This window comes from Saccopteryx leptura, chromosome 6 (assembly GCF_036850995.1).
Source record: "Saccopteryx leptura isolate mSacLep1 chromosome 6, mSacLep1_pri_phased_curated, whole genome shotgun sequence".
Lineage (NCBI taxonomy): Eukaryota > Metazoa > Chordata > Mammalia > Chiroptera > Emballonuridae > Saccopteryx > Saccopteryx leptura.
Window position 1 is genome coordinate 35,312,126 of NC_089508.1, and position 26,516 is coordinate 35,338,641.

At 35.9% G+C, this 26,516-nt stretch overlaps 1 protein-coding gene and 1 pseudogene across 4 annotated transcripts in view; one reads left to right on the forward strand and one right to left on the reverse strand.

Moving 5' to 3' along the window:
* FUT8 (fucosyltransferase 8) overlaps positions 1-26,516 on the reverse strand; it is a 236,677-nt gene that overhangs the window by 129,820 nt on the left and 80,341 nt on the right. For 2 of the 4 annotated variants that reach the window (XM_066342033.1, XM_066342032.1), the window contains exon 4: positions 1,160-1,589. In XM_066342033.1, coding sequence (XP_066198130.1) covers positions 1,160-1,362 — 203 coding nt within the window. In that variant the 5' untranslated portion in view covers positions 1,363-1,589. Of the gene's footprint in view, positions 1-1,159; positions 1,590-8,834; positions 8,968-26,516 lie in introns of those variants that run through there. The other 2 variants (XM_066342034.1, XM_066342035.1) reach the window with 2 other exon arrangements.
* Positions 20,521-20,937, forward strand: LOC136377033 (eukaryotic translation initiation factor 1A, X-chromosomal-like; annotated as a pseudogene).

Below are 26,516 nucleotides of genomic sequence, written 5' to 3' on the forward strand. Positions count from 1 at the left end.
TGGAGAAGGGAATGATGTGTTATCGCCACAAATCCTCTGCAGTTCCTCTCTTTATTTCCTAAATATGGAGTGTCCCTTTGACATGCACAGACTAACACAATGTAGATGGAGTAACACTGTCTGACCTCTGATGCTGGGCCTCAAGAAGACTTCTAGTTCCTGCTATTGCCCTCTTAGAACACTACTAGATAAGAAACCTGGGCTATCCTCTTGGAGAAGCCATATGGAATGGAACAAGCTGATGGCCCCAGATAATCACCAAACCTGTGAGTAAGGTCATATGGACTGCCTTCTAACAGATACAGGTCACATTTTTTTAATAAACTAGAAGTAGCAATGATAATAATTCTCTAAATTCCAGATTCAGTCATTTTAATTATACATGAATTTTTGTTTCTTTATTTTAATATTATAGTTAACTCAACCTCTCAATGATAATGCTTTTGTCATAGTCCATATGATAAAAAATTTAATATAAATTAATTTAAATCATATAAAATTTACATTTAAGCTTGACCAGGTGGTGGCACAGTAGATAGAGCATCAGACTGGGATGCAGAGGACCCAGGTTCAAAACCCCAAGGTTGCCAGCTTGAGTGTGGGCTCATCTGGTTTGAGCAAATCTCACCAGCTTGGACCCAAGGTCGCTGGCTTGAGCAAGGGGTTACTCAGTCTGCTGTAGCCCTATGGTCAAGGCACATAGGAGAAAGCAATCAATGAACAACTAAAAGTGCCACAACGAAAAATTGATGCTTCTCATCTCTCTCCCTTCCTGTCTATCTGTCTCTATCTGTTCCTCTCTCTGACTCTTTCTCTGTCTCTGTAAATAAAAAATAAATAAATAAAAAGTTTACATTTAATGTATCAAGACTATCAAAATGCCAAAGATATTTATAAATAAAATATAAGTACATAAATTAAATAGCATACCTTTTCTATATTAAAATTCATATGCAAAATAAAGATTTTCCACCCTTGAGTAGTTCTCTATAAGTATACAGATATCATTAGTATAAAAAGAACCCTACTAAGATATTTAAATTTTTGCAAAAATAGTTTATAAAAATCATTATGTATTTTTTAATAGCTGAATGAAACCCTGCACCTAAAAACAAAGTATAATATTTCATTACTCTTCCTTCAGTTTCTTAGAACCTACCGGAGAGATTCAGCCATTCGCCTCAAATCTTCATTTTGCTGCTTTAAGCGTTCAAGCTTTGCCAGGATCTTGGACAGTTCTCGGCTAGAGTGATCAGGGTGGTCATTATCTCGTACCAAATGACCACCTATATAGAATAGCAAGGTCCCCCAGGCAAAAAGAATGAGCATAATCCAACGCCAGGAACCAGTCCATGGCCGCATTTTCAGATTTTCAACTCACTCCCCTGGCTTTCTGGAGCTCAAAGAATTGCAAACATCTTAAACTTAGTTTCCTGTTAGTGCAAAGGTAGTAGCCTTCTGTTGTTTCAACACATGATGATTCAGACAAAAAAGTGTCTCTGGTAGTCCTGTGGTGAATCTTTCAAAGAAATCCTCCTGGTGGTATGAGTAGGAAGCTTTACTGTCCTGTGCTTCATTGGCTCTATATGCTGTAGAAAGAGTAAGACATGTATTTAAATTATTTATGATACATAAAAATAGCATATGCTGAGATTCATGGAGTCAAAGGAAACACATTGGGATTGATTAGCCAACAGGCTAGCAAATAACTTGAGTGCCTATAATAACAAGTGAAAATCAAAAGCTTTTAAGTCTGCATATTAAATCTACCATGTACATTAGGGCTCTAACGGATAAATTAATTAGCTCTAATACTGAAAGTCCTCTAAGCACCATTACCACCTTTCTTTCTTACTTACATAATTGTGCGTATATGAAGATTAAAAGACTATCTCTGAATAATCAATCAAAACCAAACAAGATGTATTCAACTACATATTCTGAGCTAATCTTTCACTATCCCCAAAAGAAACATTTTCTCCTTATGAGATTTTCTCATTCTAGTTTTTTTTTTTTACAGAGACAGAGAGAGAGTCAGAGAGAGGGATAAATAGGGACAGACAGAAACAGAGAGAGATGAGAAGCATCAATCATTAGTTTTTTGTTGTGACACCTTAGTTGTTCATTGATTGCTTTCTCATATGTGCCTTGACCGTGGGGCGTCAGCAGACCGAGTAACCCCTTGCTCGAGCCAGCAACTTTGGGTCCAAGTTGATGAGCTTTTGCTCAAAACAGATGAACTCAAGCTGGCGACCTCGGGGTCTCAAACCTGGGTCCACCGCATCCCAGTCCAAAGCTCTACCCACTGCACCACCACCTGCTCAGGCACTTTTCTCATTCTTTTAAGATCTCAACTCCATCCCCCTCGCTTCCACTGTTCAGTTGCCATTATACCACTTAACTTTGCAGGTGACAGGCAAATTGTCATTTTTAGGATAAATTCAAAAACAACACACATATTAGTCAAGCAAAGGTTATCACGGCCACTAAGCAGCTGACAACCATTCCAAACATCACAAGCAAAGGTTCATATGGTTTAGGCTGGATTCTCCTTTCCTCAAATTTATTTTAAAATGCCAACAATTTAATATCACTTCTGTTTATCTTAAACTACAAATGTACATGCTTTCTCAAGCCTGGTTATGCATTTCATTTGTAACGTCATGATTAGGCTTAGAATTCCCTTCTGAAACAAAACAATTTTCTTCCCAAAGAGAAAATTTGCAAGCAAAGATATAATATGAACACCATTTGATAATACTAGGGCTATATTAGAAAAGTCTTATATTCAGGGACAGTTCCTTGTAAAAGAAAACAGAAAAAAAAAGTTCTATATACAAACTGAATTTGATGGACACCTGACCATCAAATAACTAAACACTTGACCATCTTTAATAACTAAACAGTTATTAAAGACTAGATAGAAAAGTCAGAGAAGAGGCTTTGAAAATCTGAGCACAGAGCTGCTATTTTTCTGCTTTTAAACCTTAAATCTCAATTGCTTTTAAATGACTAAGTATTCAAAGAGAAGAAAACTTTGGCCTTGCCTGGTTGGCTCAGTAAATAGAACGTCAGCCTGGCATGCGGAAGTCCTGGGTTCAATCCCCAGTCAGGGCACACATGAGAAGTGACCATCTTTTTCTAGTCCCCTCCCTCTCGCCCACCCTCTCTTCATTTCTTCCGTGGCTTGACTAGTTTGAGCATCGGTCCCAGACACTGAGGATACCTCGGTCGATTCACACATCAGCCCAAGGCAGGAGTTGCCAGGGGTATCTTGGTCAGGGCACATGCGAAAGTCTGTCTTACTGTCTCCCCTCCTCTCACTTAATAAACAAACAGGCAAATAAATAAAGAAAAACCTCTTCAAATGAGGTCCTAGAAACATTCTACTTCTTTCCCATTTATTCCTACACTATTTTCATTGTTACTGGATCACACTAGCTAAAACACAGAATAAAAAAAATTATACTTGCTTAGAATTGTTTGAAAACTAAAAAAAGCAATAATCTAAATGAAAACGATGTTTTGTGTGTAGTTTTAACAATAAGTCTACTGAGAACACTCTTCTTATTGAACAGGGTTTTAAACTGTTCCTCTAATCACAGATACCCTCCATCTATTCACTAAAATTTAAGAATAAAGTCTATTCAATGTCTCAGATAAAAGATCCAGGTATGTGAGTTCTACTTTTCATGTTATACAGAAAGAATGCAGATATTCAGGGCTTCCTGTCTAAAAACAAATTCAAAAAATAAATCCACACTGATGGTCCTCAACCTTTTTGGGACCACAGACCGGTTTAATGTCAGAAAATATTTTCACAGACCAGCCTTTAGGGTGGGATGGATAAATATATCACGTGACCGAGATAAGCGTCAAAAGTGATCATTTTCTTAATTAACAGCATTATTTTAACAGTTTTTTGGAAAGAATGCTTCCCCAATTTTGTTGTTCTTAGCAGTATTTAAAAATAAGATTAACAAAAACAAACCAAACTAAAAACTAAGTTTTTTTCTGTGCAATTTTCTTTGGCATGATTTAGAAGAACAGTTATAAAGTTTTTCCCTATCCATAAAAAATGCCTGCTTACTTCATTGTTTATTGTTTGAACCATGCCTACAAAAATATAAAGTCCATGATTTCTGTCCACTTTGTTCACTGGTGTATATGCCAAGTAGTTAGAGCAGTGTTTTGCACTTAGTAAGCAATAATAAATTATTTTTAAACAAATGAATAAGTAAATTAGTGAAGTGAAAGATATGATACATCACATATTAGTATGACAAATGACAGAGTCTGAGCACATCAGCTTCAACTGCACTTTATGCCCCACTTTAAAAAGCAAATCTAGCCTGACCAGTCGGTGGCGCAGTGGATAGAGTGTCAGATTGGGATGCGGAGGACCCAGGTTCGAGACCCCGAGGTCACCAGCTCACCAATTTGAGTGTGGGCTCATCTGGTTTGAGCAAGGCTCGCCAGCTTGAGCCCAAGGTCACTGGCTTGAGCAAAGGGTCACTGGGTCTTCTGTAGCCCCCGGTCAAGCCACATATTTGAGAAAGCAATCAATGAACAACTAAGGTGCCGCAACGAAAAATTGATGCTTCTCATCTTTCTCCCTTCCTGTCTGTCTGTCCCTCTCTCTGTCTCTGTCAAAAAAATTTTTTTTTTAAAAAGCAAATCTAGATGTCGAAAGTAAGACAATGCTATTTTATAGGGAAAACAGTTCAAAAATAAAATCATTCATAAACTTTAGAATTTATTATTGTCAACATAAATTTTGAAAAATACCCCTTAAATAATTAAAATAAACTGGCCTAAAAGGTCATAAGGTCAACAGTCATATGGCTGCTTTTTAACCATGAGAAAATAATTTCTCTTTGTCTTATTTTCCTCATCTAGAAGATTCACTTTGCAAAGACAATGGGAAGACTGAAGAATGTATGTACTGTATAGCTTTTGATATGAAAGCTATTCAATTTATTTGTGGAAGCTTTTACTAGTGAAAATATTAATTATAAATATCAAATTTATTAGTAAAAATATTTCAACATTAACTACGTGAGCTAATATGTGACTACAATTTATATACTAATGTTGTTGAGATGTCTTCTCAGCATGGGTTGTTTTCAAGTATTTATTAATTCATCCCTGTTTGAGATTCACTTACTTTTATCTGCACAATATTAAATGAATTGAAATGTGTCAGGCTTCCTTCCACAAATTATTTAATTAGTGATACCACCTTTTAAGGTAGTATGTATTTAAATTATTCATTTCTTTTGGTATTTACAGAGGTTCTTTGGGTTTTTTTATCTGCTTATTGTCTCTATAACAAAAAAATATATGTAATTTTTCTAAGTGATTTCTTGAATCTGGAAGTTATAATACATCATCACTAAGATCAGGAGCTTAAATGGAGTTACTTAAATGAAGTTAATATACATAAAGCATTTACTATAATACTTGACACATAAGAGGTGCTCAATAAAAGTAATTCTACTTAATGCTAACAAAACATGGAGATTAAAAATATGAGTGCTAGCCTGACCAGGTGGTGGCGCAGTGGATAGAGTGTTGGACTGGGATGTGGAAGAACCCAGGTTCGAGACCCCGAGGTCGCCAGCTTGAGCGCGGGCTCATCTGGCTTGAGCAAAGAGCTCACCAGCTTGGACCCAAGGTCGCTGGCTCCAGCAGGGGGTTACTTGGTCTGCTGAAGGCCCATGGTCGAGGCACATGTGAGAAAGCAGTCAATGAACAACTAAGAAGTCGCAATGCACAACGAGAAACTGATGATTGATGCTTCTCATCTCTCTCCGTTCCTGTCTGTCTGTCCCTGTCTATCTCTGCCTCTGTAAAAAAAAAAAAAAAAAATTAAAAAAAAAATATATGAGTGCTAGAATCGGAAAAACTTAGAGTCTTGATTCAACTATATCATAGCTAGGTAACCTCTTTGAGCTTCAATTTCTTCTTCTGTAAAATAGATATAATAATACTACTTTTCCCACAGAATACTGGGAGAGGCTTAAAATAATCTATGGGAAGCATTTTGCACACAAATAGCAAACTGTTATTATACCACAGGTTAATATCAATACTATTACATTATTATATAGACCCAATTGTAATATTTTATATAATTTATATATCAATACCATGTAGTATTGTTTCTAAAACAGCTGCCAATGATCCCTGTGCCCTGTATTCATTCATGCCCTTCTGTAATCTCCTCCTCTTGTGTGTGCTCTGAACCTACTGACTTACTTCTTAAGCAAGTGATAGGAGTTCACTTCTAAGATAAGGTTAAAAAAGACAGAAACTTCACATTCTCTCTGTTTATTCATTCTGAAAATATATGCTACCATACTGAGAATTCTATACAGTGAAAAAGGCTTTCAAAAATAGACTTTTCCAGGAAAAAAAAGCTGAAAAATATTCTGTGCCAGTAAAACTGTACTATAAAAAAATGTACAGAATGGTTCTTATCAACATTATAATGAAAAGTACCTTGTATTTTATGTAATTCTATAAAAAAAATCAGGGTTCATTGACACATTCATTCAAAAAATACTTATTGAGACTCTATTACACATAAAATTGGGGTTGTAGCAATGAATAAGACAAAAATCTCTGCCCTCAAGAGATGAATTCTAATTACAAAAGGAAGTAGTTCTACTAGAACAACCCCCCAAAAGCTTCTTCTTACACCATCTAACATACTGACTGATACAGTACCATTTGCAAAACTATTAAGTTGACTGTTCTTGTAATAAAGTGATCAATACAGGTAGCCACTTTTTTCAGCATCTGACCATGTGAAACTGGTATTTCTTATTCTTTTTTTTTTAAGCGAGAGAGAGAGAGAGAGAGAGAGAGAGAGAGGCAGACAGGAAGGGAGAGAGATGAGAAGCATCAACTCATAGTTGTAGTACCTTAATTGCTTTCTCATATGTGCCTAAAAGATGAGTATGTGACAACTTGCTCTAGAACCAAATGACTATGAGTGTGGCATGTTCTGCTATAAACCAAGTTTATAAGAGGGTTGCCTTCTAAACTCAAAAATAATTCAGCACTAATATAACTAATATAAATATGTATACCTTATGTGAAGGCAATATGGCATTATATATAAAATATTTACATAAACATGCCCTTTGATGAAAAACTCCACTAGCAGGAATTTATACTATATAAAATGCATTTTAACATGTGAACAAAATGAATTTACAAGGCTAGTCATTAAGGCACAGTGAGAAGCAATCAATGAACAACTAAAATGGTACAACTACAAGTTGATGCTTCTTATCTATCTATCTCTCTCTCAAAAAACAATAAAAAGAAAAATCAATAAAATTGGTAATATTCCACCTGAACTAATCAAGGGGAAAAAAGAATACATAAGTTGGCCATATTAGGAATGAAAGAGGAAGCATCATTACAGATACTACACAAGGATAATAAGGGAATATTATGAACAACTTTGGATCAATAAATATGAAATCATACCTGAAATAAACACATTTCTTAAACTATCAGAACTCAATCAAGAAGAAATAAGGTGATGGCCCTGGCCGGTTGGCTCAGTGGTAGAGCGTCAGCCTGGCATGCGGAAGTCCCGGGTTCGATTCCCGGCCAGGGCACACAGGAGAAGCGCCCATCTGCTTCTCCACCCCTCCCCCTCTCCTTCCTCTCTGTCTCTCTCTTCCCCTCCCGCAGCCGAGGCTCCATTGGAGCAGAGATGGCCCAGGTGCTGGGGATGGCTCCTTGGCCTCTGCCCCAGGCGCTAGAGTGGCTCTGGTTGCGACAGAGTGAAGCCCCGGAGGGGCAGAGCATCGCCCCCTGGTGGGCAGAGCGTCGCCCCCTGGTGGGCATGCCGGGTGGATCCTGGTCGGGCACATGCGGGAGTCTGTCTCTTCCCCGTTTCCAGCTTCAGAAAAATACAAAAAAATAAATAAATAAATAAGGTGAAAGGATTAACCTAAAAATATAACATATAAACACGGACAACAATGTGCTGATAGCCAGAGGGAAAAGGAGGTGGGGTAAGCAGAGGTGGGCAAAGAGAGGGAAAATGGGAATGGAAAGAAACTTTGCTTGGGGCAATGAGTGCACGATGCAGTGTGCCAATGATGTTTTATTGAGTTGTACACTCGAAGCCTTTATGATTTTTGCAAACCAATGTCACTCCAATAAATTCAATTAAAAAATAAACTGAATAGCCTTATAACTAGTAAAGATGTTAAATGTGTTTTAATTTATTTATTTTATTTATTTATTTTTTTCATTTTTCTGAAGCTGGAAACAGGGAGAGACAGTCAGACAGACTCCCGCATGCGCCCGACCGGGATCCACCCGGCACGCCCACCAGGGGCGACGCTCTGCCCACCAGGGGGTGATGCTCTGCTTGCGACCAGAGCCACTCTAGCGCCTGAGGCAGAGGCCACAGAGCCATCCCCAGCGCCCGGGCCATCTTTGCTCCAATGGAGCCTTGGCTGCGGGAGGGGAAGAGAGAGACAGAGAGGAAAGCGCAGCGGAGGGGTGGAGAAGCAAATGGGCGCTTCTCCTGTGTGCCCTGGCCGGGAATCGAACCCTGGTCCTCTGCACGCTAGGCCGACGCTCTACCGCTGAGCCAACCGGCCAGGGCGTGTTTTAATTTATAAAAAAAAAAGTTTAATTTATAAACTTTCCACAAAAGAAAACTCCAGATCCATATGCCTTTATGTGTGAATTCTATCAAACATTTATAGAAGACATAAAAGCAATTCTACATAAATTTTTCCCAAAAATAAAAAAAAGAACAGTTTGACAATTTCTTGCAAAGCTAAACATACACTTACCATATAACTCAATAATTTCACTCTCTGGTTTTTACAAAAGAAATGAAGACATATATATTCATACCAAAACTTGTACAAGAATGTTCACAGCTCCTTTGTTTGTAACAGCCACAACTTTGAACAATGCAAGAATCTGCCAACAGGGGGATGGATAAACAAATTGTGACGCATTCATAGAGTGGAATATTACTCAGTAGTAAAAAAGAACAAACAACAACATGAATGAATCTCAAAACAAAATCCTGGCAAAAGATGCCAGGGACAAAAAAAGAATATACATTTATAAGAAGTTCTAGTACACAGAAACAATAGATTGTGCCTGACCTGTGCTGGCACAGTGGATAAAGCATCAACCTGGAATGTAAGAAACAAACAAACAATATATAGTGACTAAAATCAGACCAGTGTTTGCCAGGGAGCAAGCATGTGACTAAAAAGAGGAATGACAGTTACATGAAGGCAAATATTTGAGAAAAATCATCTAACTATATATATAATATAGGTAGATTTTATATGCTTCAATAAAGAAAATTTTTTTTGTTTAAACTATTTTGTGAATGTAATTGAAAATACCAATAATTGAAGGTTGCTAATTCATTAAATGGCTAAATTATGTGACTGCATTTTGCCTTTCAATAAGACAGTTTTTCACCAAATTTGTCATTGTACATTCTTATTTCTAATGAAAAAAATGTCAAAATTATTCCATAGATATAATCAACATCAATACAAATGTTAATGTAAAAATTTTATTTTTCACATTTCATAGACAGTAAGAATCAACCAATTATATTAATAGTAATATAATTAACAAACCACAGAGAAACACTGCTAAATTTTCTTAGCCTAACCTTCTCTCGGAGCAAAACCAATGATCATAAATAAATATTCAAAATAATAATGATCTTACAATTATTATTAAAAATTAATAGGCATGTAAGCATAATTAAAATATCATAAATGTTTTTATTATAGTTATCATATTATAGTGTATTATTGTTGCAATGAATAAAATGTTTCTTTTATTTACGATATTGTTTTCTTCAATTTATTTTTGTCCTTCTTTTCATTGTAAAAAAGTTGGTCACCTTACCTTAGTGAAACCAACTAAACTGAAATGTAGAAGGGAAAGAAGGAGGGAGGGAGAAGAGAAGGGGCCCAGGAGGAGAAAGGAAGGAAAGGCAGGAGAAGAGAAAAAATTTTCATATAGCCCCTTACCAAGATTATAAGATTCAATTTTTTTTCATTACTTACAGACTCATCTATCATACTTCCACACTGCTTATCAGAAAGGTCACAGCATATACATATATGAATTTTAAATGCCAGGCATTCTGAATACATGAGCAGAAAACACTCATATTTATTCACTAAAAATAGTCAATATCTTAGAAATTATCATCCTATTTATGAAGTATAAATAGTCATATTTATGAGGTGTCCATTAGGAGCATGTCATTCACATTAACTCAAGATACACATAAGGTTGAATTTCCTGATGCAATTAATTTATACTACTCAAAGGGTCCAAAAATCTGACTTTGACATCTTTACATTCAGCCTTGAATAAATTAATACTGCCCCAAATAGTAATACTAATAAACTCAAATGAAATATATCCTTTAGCATTTTATCTGGTCATATACATAATAAATATACTTGATTGGCAGCATGATACAGTAGAAAAAGCAACCATTTCAATCAATCACTAGCTATAACATATGGGCAGTTTACCCAACAATAAAATGGAAATAAAGTATATATTCCCCACATGAAATATATGTAAAAGTGATTTGGAAACTATACCTCAATTTAAAAATACCAGTTACTATTACCTTTCTTTTATTCACTAAAAACTAAATGTACCAAGTCTCCTGCCAGGTACCAGAATACGTCAAGTTCTTACCTAACACGGGGCCCTCATTCTTCCTGTTCCTTCTCCCTGAACTGCAATTCCTTTGGCCCATACTTGTAATTCAGATCTCTACTTACATGTCACCTCTTTTAAGAGGAAGTCCCTGACAACTTGCATAAATTATAACATGTCAGGATAAAAATAATCAAAAACCCAACTCAAAATGGCTTAGAAAAAACCCCCTGGAATTTCTCAATTGAGAAAAATGTAGTTAAATCAAGCTCTCGGTGAAATAGTCAAAAATCTCTTTTTATCTTTCTACTCTACGACTCGGCATGTCAGCTTTTGTCCTCAGGTTGCTAGCTCTCTTCATGGTAGCAAGTTGGCTGCTTCAATTCCAACCACATGTAATTATGTGTAAAAAAACAATTGCCAATTTCTTCTGGTCTGTTTCATTTTAAGGGAGAGAAAAATGTACATGTTTTATTAGCCAAGATTGAGTCACCTGTCCCTTGCAAAATCAATCACTGACAAAGGGAACGGGATTACTATTATGGCTTAGACTAATCAGAATTTATCCCTCAGGGCAGGCTCCAGAACAAAATTGAGACTCTCAAAGCAGAATGAAAGAATGACTACAAGACTCTACAAGAATGCTACAACAACTATCTTTTTTTAAAAGCACTCACCATCCCCATTATCCCCTATCACAACACTTATTGATTTATTTATTTCCTATATGTTGGTACAGCTATGTACCAACAGATGCCTGACCTGTGGTGGTGCAGTGGATAATGTGTCGACCTGGAACACACATGAAGCTGGTTCGAAATCCTAGGCTTGCCTGGTAAAGGCACATATGACAAGCAATCAATGAACACCTAGTGGAGCAACTATGCGTTACTTCTCACTCCACCCTCTTTTCTCTCCTTTTTCTGTAAAATCAATAAACAAAATCTTTAAAAAACAAACAAACACAGTATGTACCAGCAGAGCAGGGAACTTAGAATACAGTATCTAAAACAGGTACCATATTAATACGTACTGGTCAAATAAAAAATTGAAGGTATGAATATTACCCAGAGGTACTCATATTTATTTAAAACTTACAGTCAAAATCCTAGACAAAATAATATAAAATCACACTTTAGAATAATTAGAACTAAGATTCAAAGTCATTTTCATATGTTCATTCATTTTTATATAGAGAAAATACCAAAAGTAGATACTTAGAAAGAAATAAATCCAAATATAATTTGGGGTTTTGTTTTTTGTTTTCAATGAACTATATTTTTTAAGATTTTATTTATTCATTTTCGAGGAGAGAGAGAGAGGGCAAAGGAGAGTGAGGGGGGAGGAGCAGGAAGCATCAACTCCCGTATGTGCCTTGACCAGGAAAGCCCAGGATTTTGAACTGGCGACCTCAGCATTCCAGGTCAATGCTTTATCCACTGCGCCACCACAGGTCAGACCTATCCAAATATAATTTTGAACTAGACTTGCATTCAAGCCAACTCTTGATTAGCTGCAGAGTCTTTAAACAAACATTACATTAATACTTAATAAAAGTAGATAAATGTATTGTAAAAAATCCCAAGCCATATACAATACAAATAATGAATAAAAATCTAGAATTTTTCTAGAAAACTTTCTGAAGTACAATATAAATTCAAAAATCCCAACATATTTAAAACTGTCTACAGAAGAATATATTCAAAAGTGTAATAAACATTTTATGCTACTGAATATTCCAGTAGGAATTACCAGTATTTTTTTTAAAAAAAACACACATTTCAATCTTCATATAAGAGGCACGAAATCCCTATAAAAGCTAATCTTTACTACTGCATGCATGAAAAATGTTAAATGATATATTGCCTAGTATTTAATTCACTAATACATGAGCCAGATAGGTGGCATAAAGACAATTTATATATTCTAAAATAAGAGAAATTTAAATAAATTGTGGTACAACCATTGGTGAGACATTATTGCTCACTTTAAAATGTTAAGTATGAAGAAAACTATGCATAATATAATGTAGGTGAAAATGCAGGATGTAGAGGGATTTGATAATGTGCACAGGTAGCATAATACCTTAGAAAGTGTAAGCTCTAAGTCAGAAAGAAGTGGATGTAAATCCTGGTAATACCAATATAGATTTGGGCCAATAAAGAAGCAGGCAGGGAATCTTACATTCTTTGAGTATGAAATTTTCATCGTTGAAATGACTTTAGCATTTCCTATCATATAAGCCTATCATTCTAAGTATAATGATGATAATAACTTTTTATTTAGTGTTTACTGAATGCAAGGTATGTTTCTCATTGCTTCACAATTATAATATTTAATTCTCAACAACCTTATGACATAAAGACTGTTATCCCCATTTTGTAGTAAAGGAAATTAAGGCACATTGAAATTAAATAACTTTCCCAAGGTTGTAAAACCAGTAAGTGGCAGAACCAAAATCAAATATAGCTATTTTTTTGTTTATTATTGTTATTAAGAACCTACTAACTTTAAGAATTGCTAGGGAAGAAAATCTTCTACCCATATTCTTTAACCCAAGGGCAGGCAAAATATATAACTAAGATATGTCAAGTATAATTTAATCCAGAGATTTAAACAAGCCTCAAACTTTTCCTTCCAAGTGGCATACTCTTAGAAAAACTAGATAACATAAACTTCATTTCACTTCATTTTTTACATTTAAGGCACAGTGAAGTAACTTTCAGTTCCAGACCAAGACAGAAAAGACACACTTCTCTCTCTCCGTCCCACTAAGAACAGCTACAAACCCTGAGCATTCTATATAAAATGAATATAAGAACACTGTGAAAGGTAAAAAAAGGCAGATATGCTAGGGATCAAGGAACTTAAGAAACAATATGTCAGTGAATTCTCTAATTTTTCTTTTTGCCTCATATATCCCAGAAAGAAAAAAGAACAGAAAGTATAAAAATATGGGTAAATATAACAGACTTTTCCTTTCTCGAGTTTTCGACATTATGTTTGAGAGTTGATGCAAATAACACTCAGTTATGTTATTAAATATATGCAGAGGAGCTATTTAAGATAATTATATCCTAAATAAAAGCAGGTAATGGGACTCAAAGAAGTAGAAGTTCCTACACTTCACTCAAACTGGTAAAACATCAACACCAGTAGACTGTGCTATGTATTTTTAATGTAATACCTAAAGCAACTACTAAAATACCTAAACAAAGAGATACACTCAATAATATTTAGCAATATAGTCATTAGAGGTTTAATAGTGAGTTTTAGAATCAACTAAAGAGTGTTTTCTCATTTCCTCTACTTTCTAGTTGTGTGACTGTGACTAAATTATGTAATTTCTCTGTAAATTAGTTAATAACATTCATGTTGGACCAGAGTTAAAACATATTAGCTACAATTAGTAAAGCCGTTATAATTATATTTTCATTGAATCAGACTATTAACTCTAATTCATTTATTTTTGCTAGTTTAAATGAATAAAGTAGTCTAAACTTAAGTAAGTATATAAAGTCCTAGTCATGATTACTGGCATCTAGTGTAAACTTGATGAATAAAAACTACAATTATTTGGCCCTGGCCAGCTGGTTCAGTGGTAGAGCGTCAACCTAGCATGTGGATGTCCCAGGTTGGATTCTTGGTCAGGGCACACAGGAGAAGCAACCATCTGCTTCTCCTCCCTCCCTTTCCCCCCTCTCTTTTACTCCTCCTTGAACCATGGCTCAATTGACTCAAGCAAGTTGGCCCCAGGTGCTGAGAATGGCTTCAATGGCCTCTGCCTCAGGTGCTAAAAACAGCTCAGCTGCTGAGCAACCAATCAACTTCCCAGATGGGCAGAGTATCATCCCATAGGGACCTTGCCAGGTGAATCCTGGTTGAGGAGTATGTGAGAATCTGTCTCTCTGCCTCCCCTGCTCTCACTTAATAAAATAAAGTGAAATTAAATTAAATAAAACAAAACTGCAATTATTTATTAGTAAATAAAACAGTTATGGTTAGCCAGACCTGTAGTGGTGCAGTGTGGATAAAGCATTGACCTAAAATGTTGAGGTCGCTGGTTTGAAACCCCAGGCTTTCCCAGTCTGGGTACATATGGGAAACAACTGCTGCAGGTTGATGCTTCCCACTCCTCACTCCTCTCTCTCTCCTCACTCTAAAATCAATATACAAAATGTTTTAAAAAATTTATGGTTAGCCTTTCCTTAATCAGACTTCATACCATAACCTCTTATAACCTTCTGATCTCAGTCTTGGCAACATTTTTTTTGACACCAAAAGCAAAGGCAAAAGAAGCGAAAATAAACAAGTAGGAGTACATAAAAAAAAGTGCTTCTGTGCAGCAAAGGAAACCATAAAAATGAAAAGGTATGTATGGAATGGAAGAAAATATTTGCAGGTCATATATCTGATAAGAGCTTAATATGCAAAATATGTAAAGAACTCATACAACTCAATATAAAAAAAAAAAAGAAATGCCTTTAAAAATGGGCAGAGGATCTGATTAGACATTTTCCCAAAGACAACACACAAATGGCCAACAAGCAGATGAAAAAGTATTCAACATCACTAATCATCTGAAATGCACATTAAAACCACAATGAGGTATCACCTCCCACTTGTTAGCATGGCCATTATCAAAGACATAAGAAATAACAAGTGTTGGTGAGGATGTGGAAAATAGGGGACGCTTTTGAACTTGGTGGGAATATAGATTGTCGCAGCCACTACAACAGAAAACAGTATAAAGGGTCCTCAAAAAATTAAAAAAAAACAACTACAATATGATACAGCAACTCCATTTCTAGGTATTTACTTAAAAAAATTCACTATCTTGAAAAAGATATCTGAACCCCCATGTTCACTGCAATGTTATTTACAACAGACAAGACATAGAAACAACCTAAGTGTCTACATGCAAAATGTAAATGGTCAGAAATATATGGAAAAGAGTGAATAGATTCATGTGTGGAAAAAAAGGCCAAAACTGTAAAAGAACTACATTTGATAAAATACAATGAAATACATGATTTCCTGTAGTCGTTGTAAGCCTAGAATTCCACATTAGCCAAGTAAAACCAAATCATAAATTAGGCAACATGAATAGAGATTGTAAAATTCTCAACTCAGGCATCGTAAACATTTGTCTATCCAAAGTTATTAAATTAAATGAATCAAATCAACTATTTTGGTGTCACAGGATTAATTAAAAAGTGAGGGCCCAGGTTTCAATACATAAATTTTTAGAATCATCTTTATGTAAAAGAGTAAAAGATTACAAACCATTTGGTGTGTAGGCTCCAAAACCATTTTTTCTCAACATCTTACACAAAAAATGGCTAATCCAATGTTTTCTAATTTTTTTCATATTTGCCAACCAAAATTTTGAGATGAAACTTGATCAGTGTCATTAAGAACAAATTTACTAAAAAAAAAAATCTACATAGTCATAACTGCTTCATTTAACAATGGCAGAACAAGTTATCAATAGAAACCTATAAAAAATACTATTAATAATCTAAAGACCAGAACGACTTATGCCTCCCCCAATAATATAACCAGCTCTTCTAACCAACCCGACATCCAACAAAATGTAATTTGGTAACTAGCTATTTAAATGTCACCAAATTAAATATTTTCCTTCCTCTCCAAAAAGAAGTTTCATTATTTCCCATTAATCTAATAAAATTTCATCAGTATAATCAAAGTAGATCTACAATCTTCTCAACCCCCTAGTCATTTACGCTACTCTCCTTCAATTCTCCTTATATCTTCATTACCCTGACACACCTCTGTACACAACCATTAAATTTCAATGGCATTTTATTATTTATGTTATGCATCTTCCTCTCAGTATAAGGATAAGGTTCTGCACATTACCAAATACTCCAACACAGCACTAGCTTAGCTTAAACAAGATCAAGGTTTATTATCATAAAAAAAAAGATTGAGGTTTATTTTTTCCTTTAGTAAAAGAAGTCTAGAGACAGCAGTGTAGAGATAATGATCATACAATATCTTTAGTGATCCAAGCTTCTAACTTTCTCTTCCACCATACTAGGTACCTGGCTTCCATCAGCAAGATCACCTATGGTTCAAAATGTTTGTTCAAGTTCCAGCTGCAACGTCTTCAGTAAAGGTCAAAAAGAAAAAGAGAAACTGATGGGTCTCTTTCAGCTAAATCACTGTCCCTTACAAGCACACACATAATATTTCTGCTTTCACCTCTTTTGCCAGAACTTGATTGCAAAGGTGAGAAATACAGTTTTTTCTTAAAGGCATCAATGTGCTTAGCTAAAAATAATTTTTAATCACGACTGCATGACTAGAGAAAAAGGGGGCCCTCGCTGGTTAGCTCAGTCGGTTAAGAGCATCACCCTGAAACAACAAAGTTGTGGGTTCAATCCCCAGTGAAGGCACACATGTGAAACAATCAATGAATTCATGACTAAGTAGAACAACAAATAAATGCTTCCCTTCCCCATCCCTTCCTCTTCCTTTCTCTATCTGTCTCTCTAAAAATTCAATAAATAAAATCCTGGCCAGATAGCTTGGTTGGCTAGAGTTACCGGTTCAATTCCTCTGTCATGGCAAATACAGGAGCAGCCAGATGTTCCTGTCTCTGTCTCTCTCTCTTGCTCTCTCCTTGCTTCTCTCAAATAAATAAATAAATAAGGAAATAGATTTTAAGGTTGGGCAGACTACTAGCAGCCTGCAAAATGACTCCTTATCCATTTCTTACAACTTCTGAATAACCATTGATTATGGGAAAAGTTTTATATCATACCTTTAATTTAATAAAGCTAACATAAAAGTTTTTCTCAACTAATGCTTTTACTTCCTTGACCATCTGTGGAGTGTGACCAATGTTCAACTGTACTGATATCACAATAGGTATAGTAAGATTATAATTCTGAAGACTGACTGAATAGGATTTTTCATCTATAATCTTGTGCTAGGATAGAAAGGTTGATTTGTTTTGCACAACAGAATGCTGGAACCCACTCTGTGTGTCTTGACTGATTAATAAAGCAATGGAGCTCCATTCAATACAGTCTCTCCAGTTACAAATCTTGGATCTATGCTTACTCCACAGACATTATCTCAGCAGCATCATAATTATCATCCATCCCACTGTAGTATCATCATTTACTGAATATGTATAAATACTAGGTGCTTATACAAAGTGTTTTATTTATTTTATTCATTCAGGTATCATAACAACCCTACTATGTTATTTTTATCTTCATTTTATTGAAGGTAACAGCAAACATTTATTGACTATTTACTATGTATGTGTCAGGTTTAATCACAGTGTTTTATAGCTAAAATACTATTATTATCCCTAATGTACAGATGAGAAAGAGGAGACTGAAAAGTCAGTAACTCACCCCAAAGAGTCAGAATTTAAATCCTCACAACCTAGCTCCAGAGTCCACTCAACTAACTACTAAACTATACAGATAGCAAATAAACTAGCAGAGGGCAAGTAACTTGCTTTAACTCACAAAACCAGGAGGAGCCAGATCTATTTAACTATGAAAAGTTGTTCTACACTCCAGATGAATCAAAGCAATAGACCTGACTTACCAAGAGATTATTACTCTTCAGGGACAGAGTTCCAAGGGAACACATTACCAAAATAACAGAGATAATCCATGAATTTCAATGGTAAGCAGTTTGGGAGAATGAAATGTAGTGCATATGTGTTGCCTAGGTAACACTACAGGTAGATCAATCTCTTTTAGTAATAACAGATCAAAAACAAAAGCAGCTTTGGCAAACAGATCTATTGACTATCATATACCAGTTTGAATTTTCTCACAAGTAAATAGTCATTAGTATGCAAAAGGTCTTGAATAATTAGATGTCTGCATTTTACATCTATCTACTATCAAAAAAAAGCATAAACACCAAAATCAGTGAATACGTCTAAAAACAGTAATTTTTAAAGGTATCAGAAACTTTTTTCAAGAAATAATAAAAAGTAACTGAATCAAATTAAGACATTTGTTGTCATCTGTCAGAATTAGTGAATTTATAGTTCTCTCATGTGTAATTACAACCCTGACCCTCATCCCTTAAGAGAAATGTAAATTATGGCTATAATTTTCTTCAGTATTTTTCTTAAGATTTACAACGTACAGTTCTGATAGACTTTAAAATGCCTTTGTTAAACCTGAGCACACAACATGCATATCATAATACTACGAATGGCTTATTATAAACGTTCCCCTAAGGATTTCAAGTCTCTCTTCCAAGAACAGCAAAGATATACAATGACTATCAGGCAGGGTATCATTACATAATATAGTAACTAAAACACTATAAACACTTATAATAAAAAACAAAGTTCATTGACCAACTGGGCCAACTATATATATCCATGAGTCATTAACTCCTTCAAGAGCACCTCATATCCTTCCAAAATACATTAGATCAATGTGTTCCTCACCAAACACATCCTTTTTTTGTAATTCCAAACTTAATGAGATATTCTCAATTCATCTAATTACCAGCTTTTAAACTAATTGGAGGAATTTTAAAGAAATAATGAACAGTCCTAAAGTAATACTATTTCACTGCACCTCAGTAGATGGAATATAAAACATTTTTATTAATTAGCTATTACTATTCTAATTAAGATTTAAGTTGGTTATTTTTTTTAGTTATACTGAATCCTATTTGTAAAACAAAACAAAACAAAAAAAAAGGGTGACCATAAAACAGTCAGTAATAGTCAGTGAGGCATAAATGTACCAAAAAGAAACAGCTATTATAAATCATTAGTGACACCAACTTTAAACTATCAGTTAACTATTAACTAATATTAGGTGAAAGGCAGACAAAACAGGTCTTATTTACAACTATGTATTGAAGAATAATAGAAATGTTAAGACTTAGGCAACATTTTAAAAATCGAATTTTTACAAATAATAATACTTGAACACATTTGAAATAGGTAGAACATATCACTTGCTCAGAATACCACTGCTCATTTTAAAAGTGTTGGGAACTTAACACTTTTAACTTCCATGAGGAAGAAATAGGATCCTGAATTAATTTCCAGTAACAACTAGAAAACTGGACAAACTATGTATCTGACCTTGGACAACAGGCAGCTCAAAAATGACTTCTAAGAAAAGGCAAACAAAACAGGTGAGCCCTATCATTACCTGGGATGTCTTTCTGAACGCATTTTGGGGAGTGCAGTATGTAAGAGGGTAAAACACAAATAGAATACAGTGTGTTGCTGAACTGAAAAGACAGAGGTCATTGTACAGAAAAACCAAGGCAAAAAGTTATTTGGGGAAAAAATCCTGTAAGTGAGAGAGCTGCACCAGACCTTTAGGGAAAAGAAGGGACCCCCCTTAAATACCAATCTACATATGCACAGGGTGAAAACCCATACAGTTGAGCAAAAACAACTTCTTGAAAGAAAAATTACCTGGTAGCTAAAGCTGACTAATTCCCAGAGCTTACACAGGGCCAAGAATCATTCAAATTAGATCAAGAAAGATAGAGTCCTCCTTGAATCCTTGGGGCATTCAGTAAAGATCCAAAACAAGAGGTCCACTTTGTAATGAAATGAAGCTAAGAAAGCACAAGAGTAAAAGTTACTCTAGTCCTGCCCTAGAAAACCTTAAGAAAGATTAACACATGGAAAAAATAAGAGGAAAGAAAAGAAACTCGCTGCTGATGATCATATCTCAGAAAATTTCGGTCTCCCACCCATGCAGTTCTACTTCATGCCACATGCAACCTTTGCCTCTCCACGCCAACAAAGAAAAGGATTCCGGTGCCACGGGCACTGCCATGCCTACAAATAAAGGTAAAGGAGGTAAAAACATGTGCAGGGTACAAATGAGAATAAATCTGGGGGGAAAAGGAGCTGGTATATAGATAAAAAGGATGAGTAAGAGTATGACTAGGTAATAAAATGTTGGGGAAAAGATTAGAATCAATGTGTTTTTATGGTGTAAAAAAGTTATGTCATATAAAAAAATTTTGAGAAAAATGGTTTAAATAAATACCTCAGAAATTATATTGGTTGGTCTACCAGACCATCAGGATAACAAACCTGGTGTGATTTTAAAATACAGTGTGGATGAAGGTGTAAATCTGAAGGCATATGGAAAGCTTCCAAAACATGCTAAAATCTAAGAGACTAATATATTTAATGCTTAAGATAATGATGATATCCAGTTTGATAATACTGAATACGATATCTAAATTGATATCAAGTTTTCTAAGGATCACCCAAAGGTGATATGGCTTCCTTGAACTTTAAAAACTTAACCACTTTCGCCTGACCAGTGGATAGAGCATTGGACTGGGATGTGGAGGACCCAGGTTCAAGACCCAGAGGTCACCAGCTTGACCATGGGCTCATCTGGTTTGAGCAAAGCTCACCAGCTTGGATCCAAGGTCGCTGGCTCTAGCAAGGGGTCACTCGATCTGCTATAGCCCCACAGTCAAGGCACATATGAGAAAGCAATCAATGAACAACTAAGATGTTGCAATGAAAAACTGATGATTGATGCTTCTCATCTCTCTCCGTCTGTCCCTATCTATCCCTCTCTCTCTGTCTCTGTTAAAAAATAAATAAATAAAAAGTTAACCACTTTCTCAGCGGTAGAGCGTTGACCCAGCGTGTGGAAGTCCTGGGTTTGATTCCCAGTTGGGGCACAAAGGAGAAGCAAGAAGCACCCATCTGCTTCTCTACCCTTCCCCTTCTCCTTCCTCTCTGTCTCTCTCTTCCCCTCTCGCAGCCAAGGCTCCATTGGAGCAAAGTTGGCCCCAGTGCTGAGGATGGCCCCATGGCCTCTGCCTCAGGCGCTAGAATGGCTCCTGCAGCAATGGAGCAATGCCCCACATGGGCAGAGCATCAGCCCCTGGTGGGCATGCCAGGTGGATCTCAGTCGGGCACATGCGGGAGTCTGACTGCCTCCCCGTTTCTAACTTTCTATGTCAACTTCCATGTAACTTAGCAATGTTATCTAGGCATCCTCTCCTAAAGGAATACCTGAATTCCTGATGTTCAAATATTCTTGGAAGCAGTTTTCTGCCTTCCTGATTGTTTCCCTCATTAGTTAGATAAAACTTTAATATATGTTAACATGTAACTTTAAGAAGGAAGCTTTCATTGAGCCCAAGTATGTCTGATTCCAAAATCCTATGTTCTTAATACCTTCCTTTAAAAAAAAGAGGAATAATCTGCATTAGTATATTAAAAGATTGATGAAAAAGAATCCTACTGTGCAAGATAAAATGTTTATGGTGTAAAGAATACTGGAAAGAAAATAGCAATGTATGTCTTACAGATAAGGAAGTCAGGGCATTTAAAGGTAAAATAAGGGGGGCAGTGGCACAGAGAGGGGAATGATGTCACACAGTAAGTGTCACAGAGGAATTTCTACCCAGCTATCTAACTTTAGACTCTACTATGAGGACTTCCACAGCCAGTATCTTCCCATGTCTAGACCAAACATCTGAACCCAAATGATCCTCTATTAATAGAATAAGAGGTAAAAATCTTTGCCAGCCAAAGAAAGCTACTACTAATTAACAGTGACTTTTAGAAGTATCATTCTAGCAAAAGAGCTCTCTTCTTTTCTTATGACGTATAAAAATGCTTGAAGCTCAAACATTTTTTTAAAAGATTTTACTTATTCATTTTTAGAGAAGGGACAGAGGGAGAGAGCAGGAAGCATCAACTCCCATATGTGCCTTGACGGAGCAAGCCGGGGGTTTCGAACTGGCAACCTGACCTCAGATTTCCAGGTCAGTGTTTTATCCACTGTGCCACCACAGGTCAGGCCAAAACATTTTAGTAGTGTGAACTTTAAAAAAAAAAATCCCCCCTCATCATTCCTGAATTCATCCATATTCATCTCCTGCTCCACTGCCTACCATGTGGTTGGCTCTATACTGCCAGAGATACAATGATGAGCAAGACAAAGATAATCTCCACTGTTTCAGTGGATCTTAGAATCTACTGGAAAAGCAAAGATGAAACAACCAAAAAAAAAAAAAAATGACACAATTAATCTCTTATGCTTTTAAATATGATAGGCCTGCACTCAAAATAGGGCTTTTGAACTTTCTGAAACACACTTGCCCAAATATCCACCATAACTCTGTCACTCAAATTCAGGTCATCACTCAAATATTTACCTTCTCAGTGAAACTTTTCCTGACCATTCTATACAAAAATGGTACACTCTCCGCTCCCACATTCCCTAATACTTTCCCTGATATACTTACTTTTCTCTAGAACACATCACCATCTGACATACTTATTTGTTTAATAGTAGTATTCATATTAGAATATAAGCTCCATGAGATCAATAATTTGTTTTGTTGACTGGTATCACTCAGTCTAGAACAATGCCTTTTTTTTTTTCAAGAGAGATAGAGAGAGGGACAGATTGTGACAGGTAGACAGGAAGGGAAAGAGATGAGAAGCATCAACTCATAGTTGCAGCACCTTAGTTGTTCACTGATTGCTTTCTCATATGTGCCTTGACTGGGCTTCAAACCAACAACATTTAGGCTCAAGCCAGTGACCTTGGGGTCATGCCTATGATCCCACGCTCAAGCTAGTACCCTGCCCTCAAATTGGTGAGCCTTTGCTCAAGCGGATATACCCGCACTCAAGCCGGTAACCTTAGGGTCTCAAACCTGCATCCACTGTATCCCAGGCTGACACTATCCACTGCACCACCACCTGGTCAGGCTAGAACAGTACCTTTATAGAAGACATTTAATATCATTCAGTAATGTTTGACCAGGTGGTGATGCAGTGGATAGGACACTGACCTGGGACACTGAGGACCCAGGTTTGAAATCCTGAGGTCACTGGCTTGAGCACAGGTGCACCAACTTGAGTGCAGGATCACTGGCTTGAAGCCCAAGGTCAGTGGCTTGAGCAAGGGGTCACTGGCTTTGCTGGAGCCCCCCAGTCAAGGCACATATGAGAAGCAATCCAATCAATGAACAACTAAAGTGGCACAACTACAGGATGATGAGTCTCATCTCTCTCCCTTCCTCCCTCTCTCTCTTGCTAATATATATATATATATATATATATATGTATATATGTATATATGTATATATGAATTCAGTAATGAATAAATGAGAATATATATGTATCAATAATTCAGTAATGAATAAATGAGAATAAAGGAAAATACAAGTATTGTGAGTGTATAAAAATAGAAACCATTAATTTCACTTAGACTAAAGTATACAATGTTTTATCTATATAAATGTAAACATGTAATAATTAAAATAACAATTATAAATGCTATTATTTGTGCATGTGGTATATAAGCATTTTGCTCTGTTTTTTTCTATAATTCTATTCTTATAAATTATTTTTAAACATTTAAGGTAGAGTGACTTATTACTAAAAAGATTCATATTTTTATACTAGAAAGTAGGTAACATCTAACAAAACAATTTACTCTCCACTATATAAACTATCTTACCTTAGCCTGACCTGTGGTGGCGCAGTGGGACAAAGCGTCGACCTGGAACACTGAGGTTGCCAGTTTGAAACCTTGGGCTTGCCTGGTCAAGGCACATATGGGGAGTTGATACTTCCTGCTCCTCTCCCTTCTCTCTCTCTCTCTTTCTCTCTCTCTCCTCTCTCTCTAAAAATCAATAAATAAAATATAAAAAAAAAATGAACACAAGGCCCTGGCCGGTTGGCTCAGTGGTAGAGCGTCGGCCTGGCATGCAGGAGTCCCGGGTTCGATTCCCGGCCAGGGCACACAGGAGAAGCGCCCATCTGCTTCTTTCCCCCTCCCCCTCTCCTTCCTCTCTGTCTCTCTCTTCCTCTCCCACAGCCAAGGCTCCATTGGAGCAAAGTTGGCCTGGGCGCTGAGGATGGCTCTGTGGCCTCTGCCTCAGGCGCCAGAATGGCTCTGGTTGCAACAGAGCAATGCCCCAGCTGGGCAGAGCATCACCCCCTGGTGGGCATGCCGGGTGGATCCCGGTCAGGCGCATGCAGAAGTCTGACTGACTCCCTGTTTCCAACTTCAGAAAAATACAAAAAAAAAAAAAAAAAAAAAAAATGAACACAAAATGAAATCTATTCTATGTGAATTTGATATTACCATATTTGCTGAACTGGACCAAGCATCTTCTTTTTCAGAAATACAAAAGTAAAAAAAGAGACACAGATGTAAAACTGCCTTCTAAGGTTTATAGTTTGATATCTTTGCTTTGTATCCTCAGTTTGTGAAGATTATACACAATCATGGCACTTAAAGCTAAAGATTAGGAAAAAAATCATTGCTTCAAATTTAGGATATCACAAATCAAAAGACCTGACAAAACTCTTGTTTCGAAAAGGAATAATACTTTTATTTATACCTAAACAATGTTAACCTTTAAAGGTTAATGTTATCTTTCTTTATTAAAAAGATTTTACAGAGGGAAAGAGGGAGTGAGAAACATCAACTCATAGTTGTATCACTTTATTTTATTTTATTTTTTATTAAAATTTATTGACAGATTTTAGAGAGAGAGAAATAGAGAGAGAACGAGACAAAGAAACATTGATCTATTCCTTATGTGCCCTGACAGGGAGTCGAACCCACAACCTTCATACATCAGGTTGATGCTCTAACCAACTAAGCTATCCAGCCAAGGCCATAGTTGCTTCACTTTAGTTGTTCATTTGTTGCTTGTCCTACATGCCTTGACCAGACAAGCCCAGAGAATTGAACTGGCGACCTCAACATTTCAGGTTGATGCTTTTTCCATTGCACCACTACAGGCCAGGCATAACATTATCATTTAAACAATTTTTAACAATATCCTTTGAAAAGGTAAAGAGAACCTGAGACAGTGTTCAAATTAAATCCTACAGTGTATGAAATTCTAACAACTAGAGTCAGCATGATCTTCCGGAGGATAAAAAAGGGAAAGTTGCTATAATATAGCTAATAAAATGAATTTGTTATTAACAATCCATGTGTAGAAAACATTTTTCATGAGCCCATTAATTTTTCCTAATAAAAACACAAGTTATTGCAATAAATTAAGAAAAAAATAGTCATGAAGTAATAATTTAATATGATCTGTTCTATTATACTATGCAAACCTAAGACTACTGACCAGATATAACCAAGACTCCCAAAACACATGTATTCACTCCCCTAATTAAGAAAATCAGTAGTCATACTATACAAAGGAAAGAGCAAAACCAATTTTCAGATAAAAATTCAGTTCAATCTAAAAGCTATTAATAACAGTATCCTAAGTTTCCAAATGCACAAAAAACTAAAGAACTTTCTCAGTTCTCCATCACCTAATTACTGTATGTAGACATTCCTCAAAGTACCTACAAAACAAAATAATTATTATTAAGTATTTTACCATTACAAACATTATAAAAGTGTTGTTGTTCACTTTAAAACCCACCCTTAGTATAAAAGTAAATATTAAATGTTAAAGGTAAATATTTCCCTGTGGTATATTCTTCCAGAAAAAAAATGCAGAATTTCTTGATGTAAATATTCTACATTTACAAGATTATAAATCACCAATGAGTAAATATGTTTCATACAGATGCTAAGTTAAAAAACCAATTTATCTCCCTGACTGAGCGGGTATCTATCTCAGTTGTTGGAGGGTTGTTCCGATAGCCAAGGTGGGTTCAATCCCTCGACAGGGCACATACAAGAATGAACCAAAGGGTATATGAATGGGCAGAACAAAAAATTTATGTTTTTTTCTCTCTCTCCCTTCTCTCTCTAAAATCAATCAATAAATAAAACTTTTTAAAAAATCAATTTATT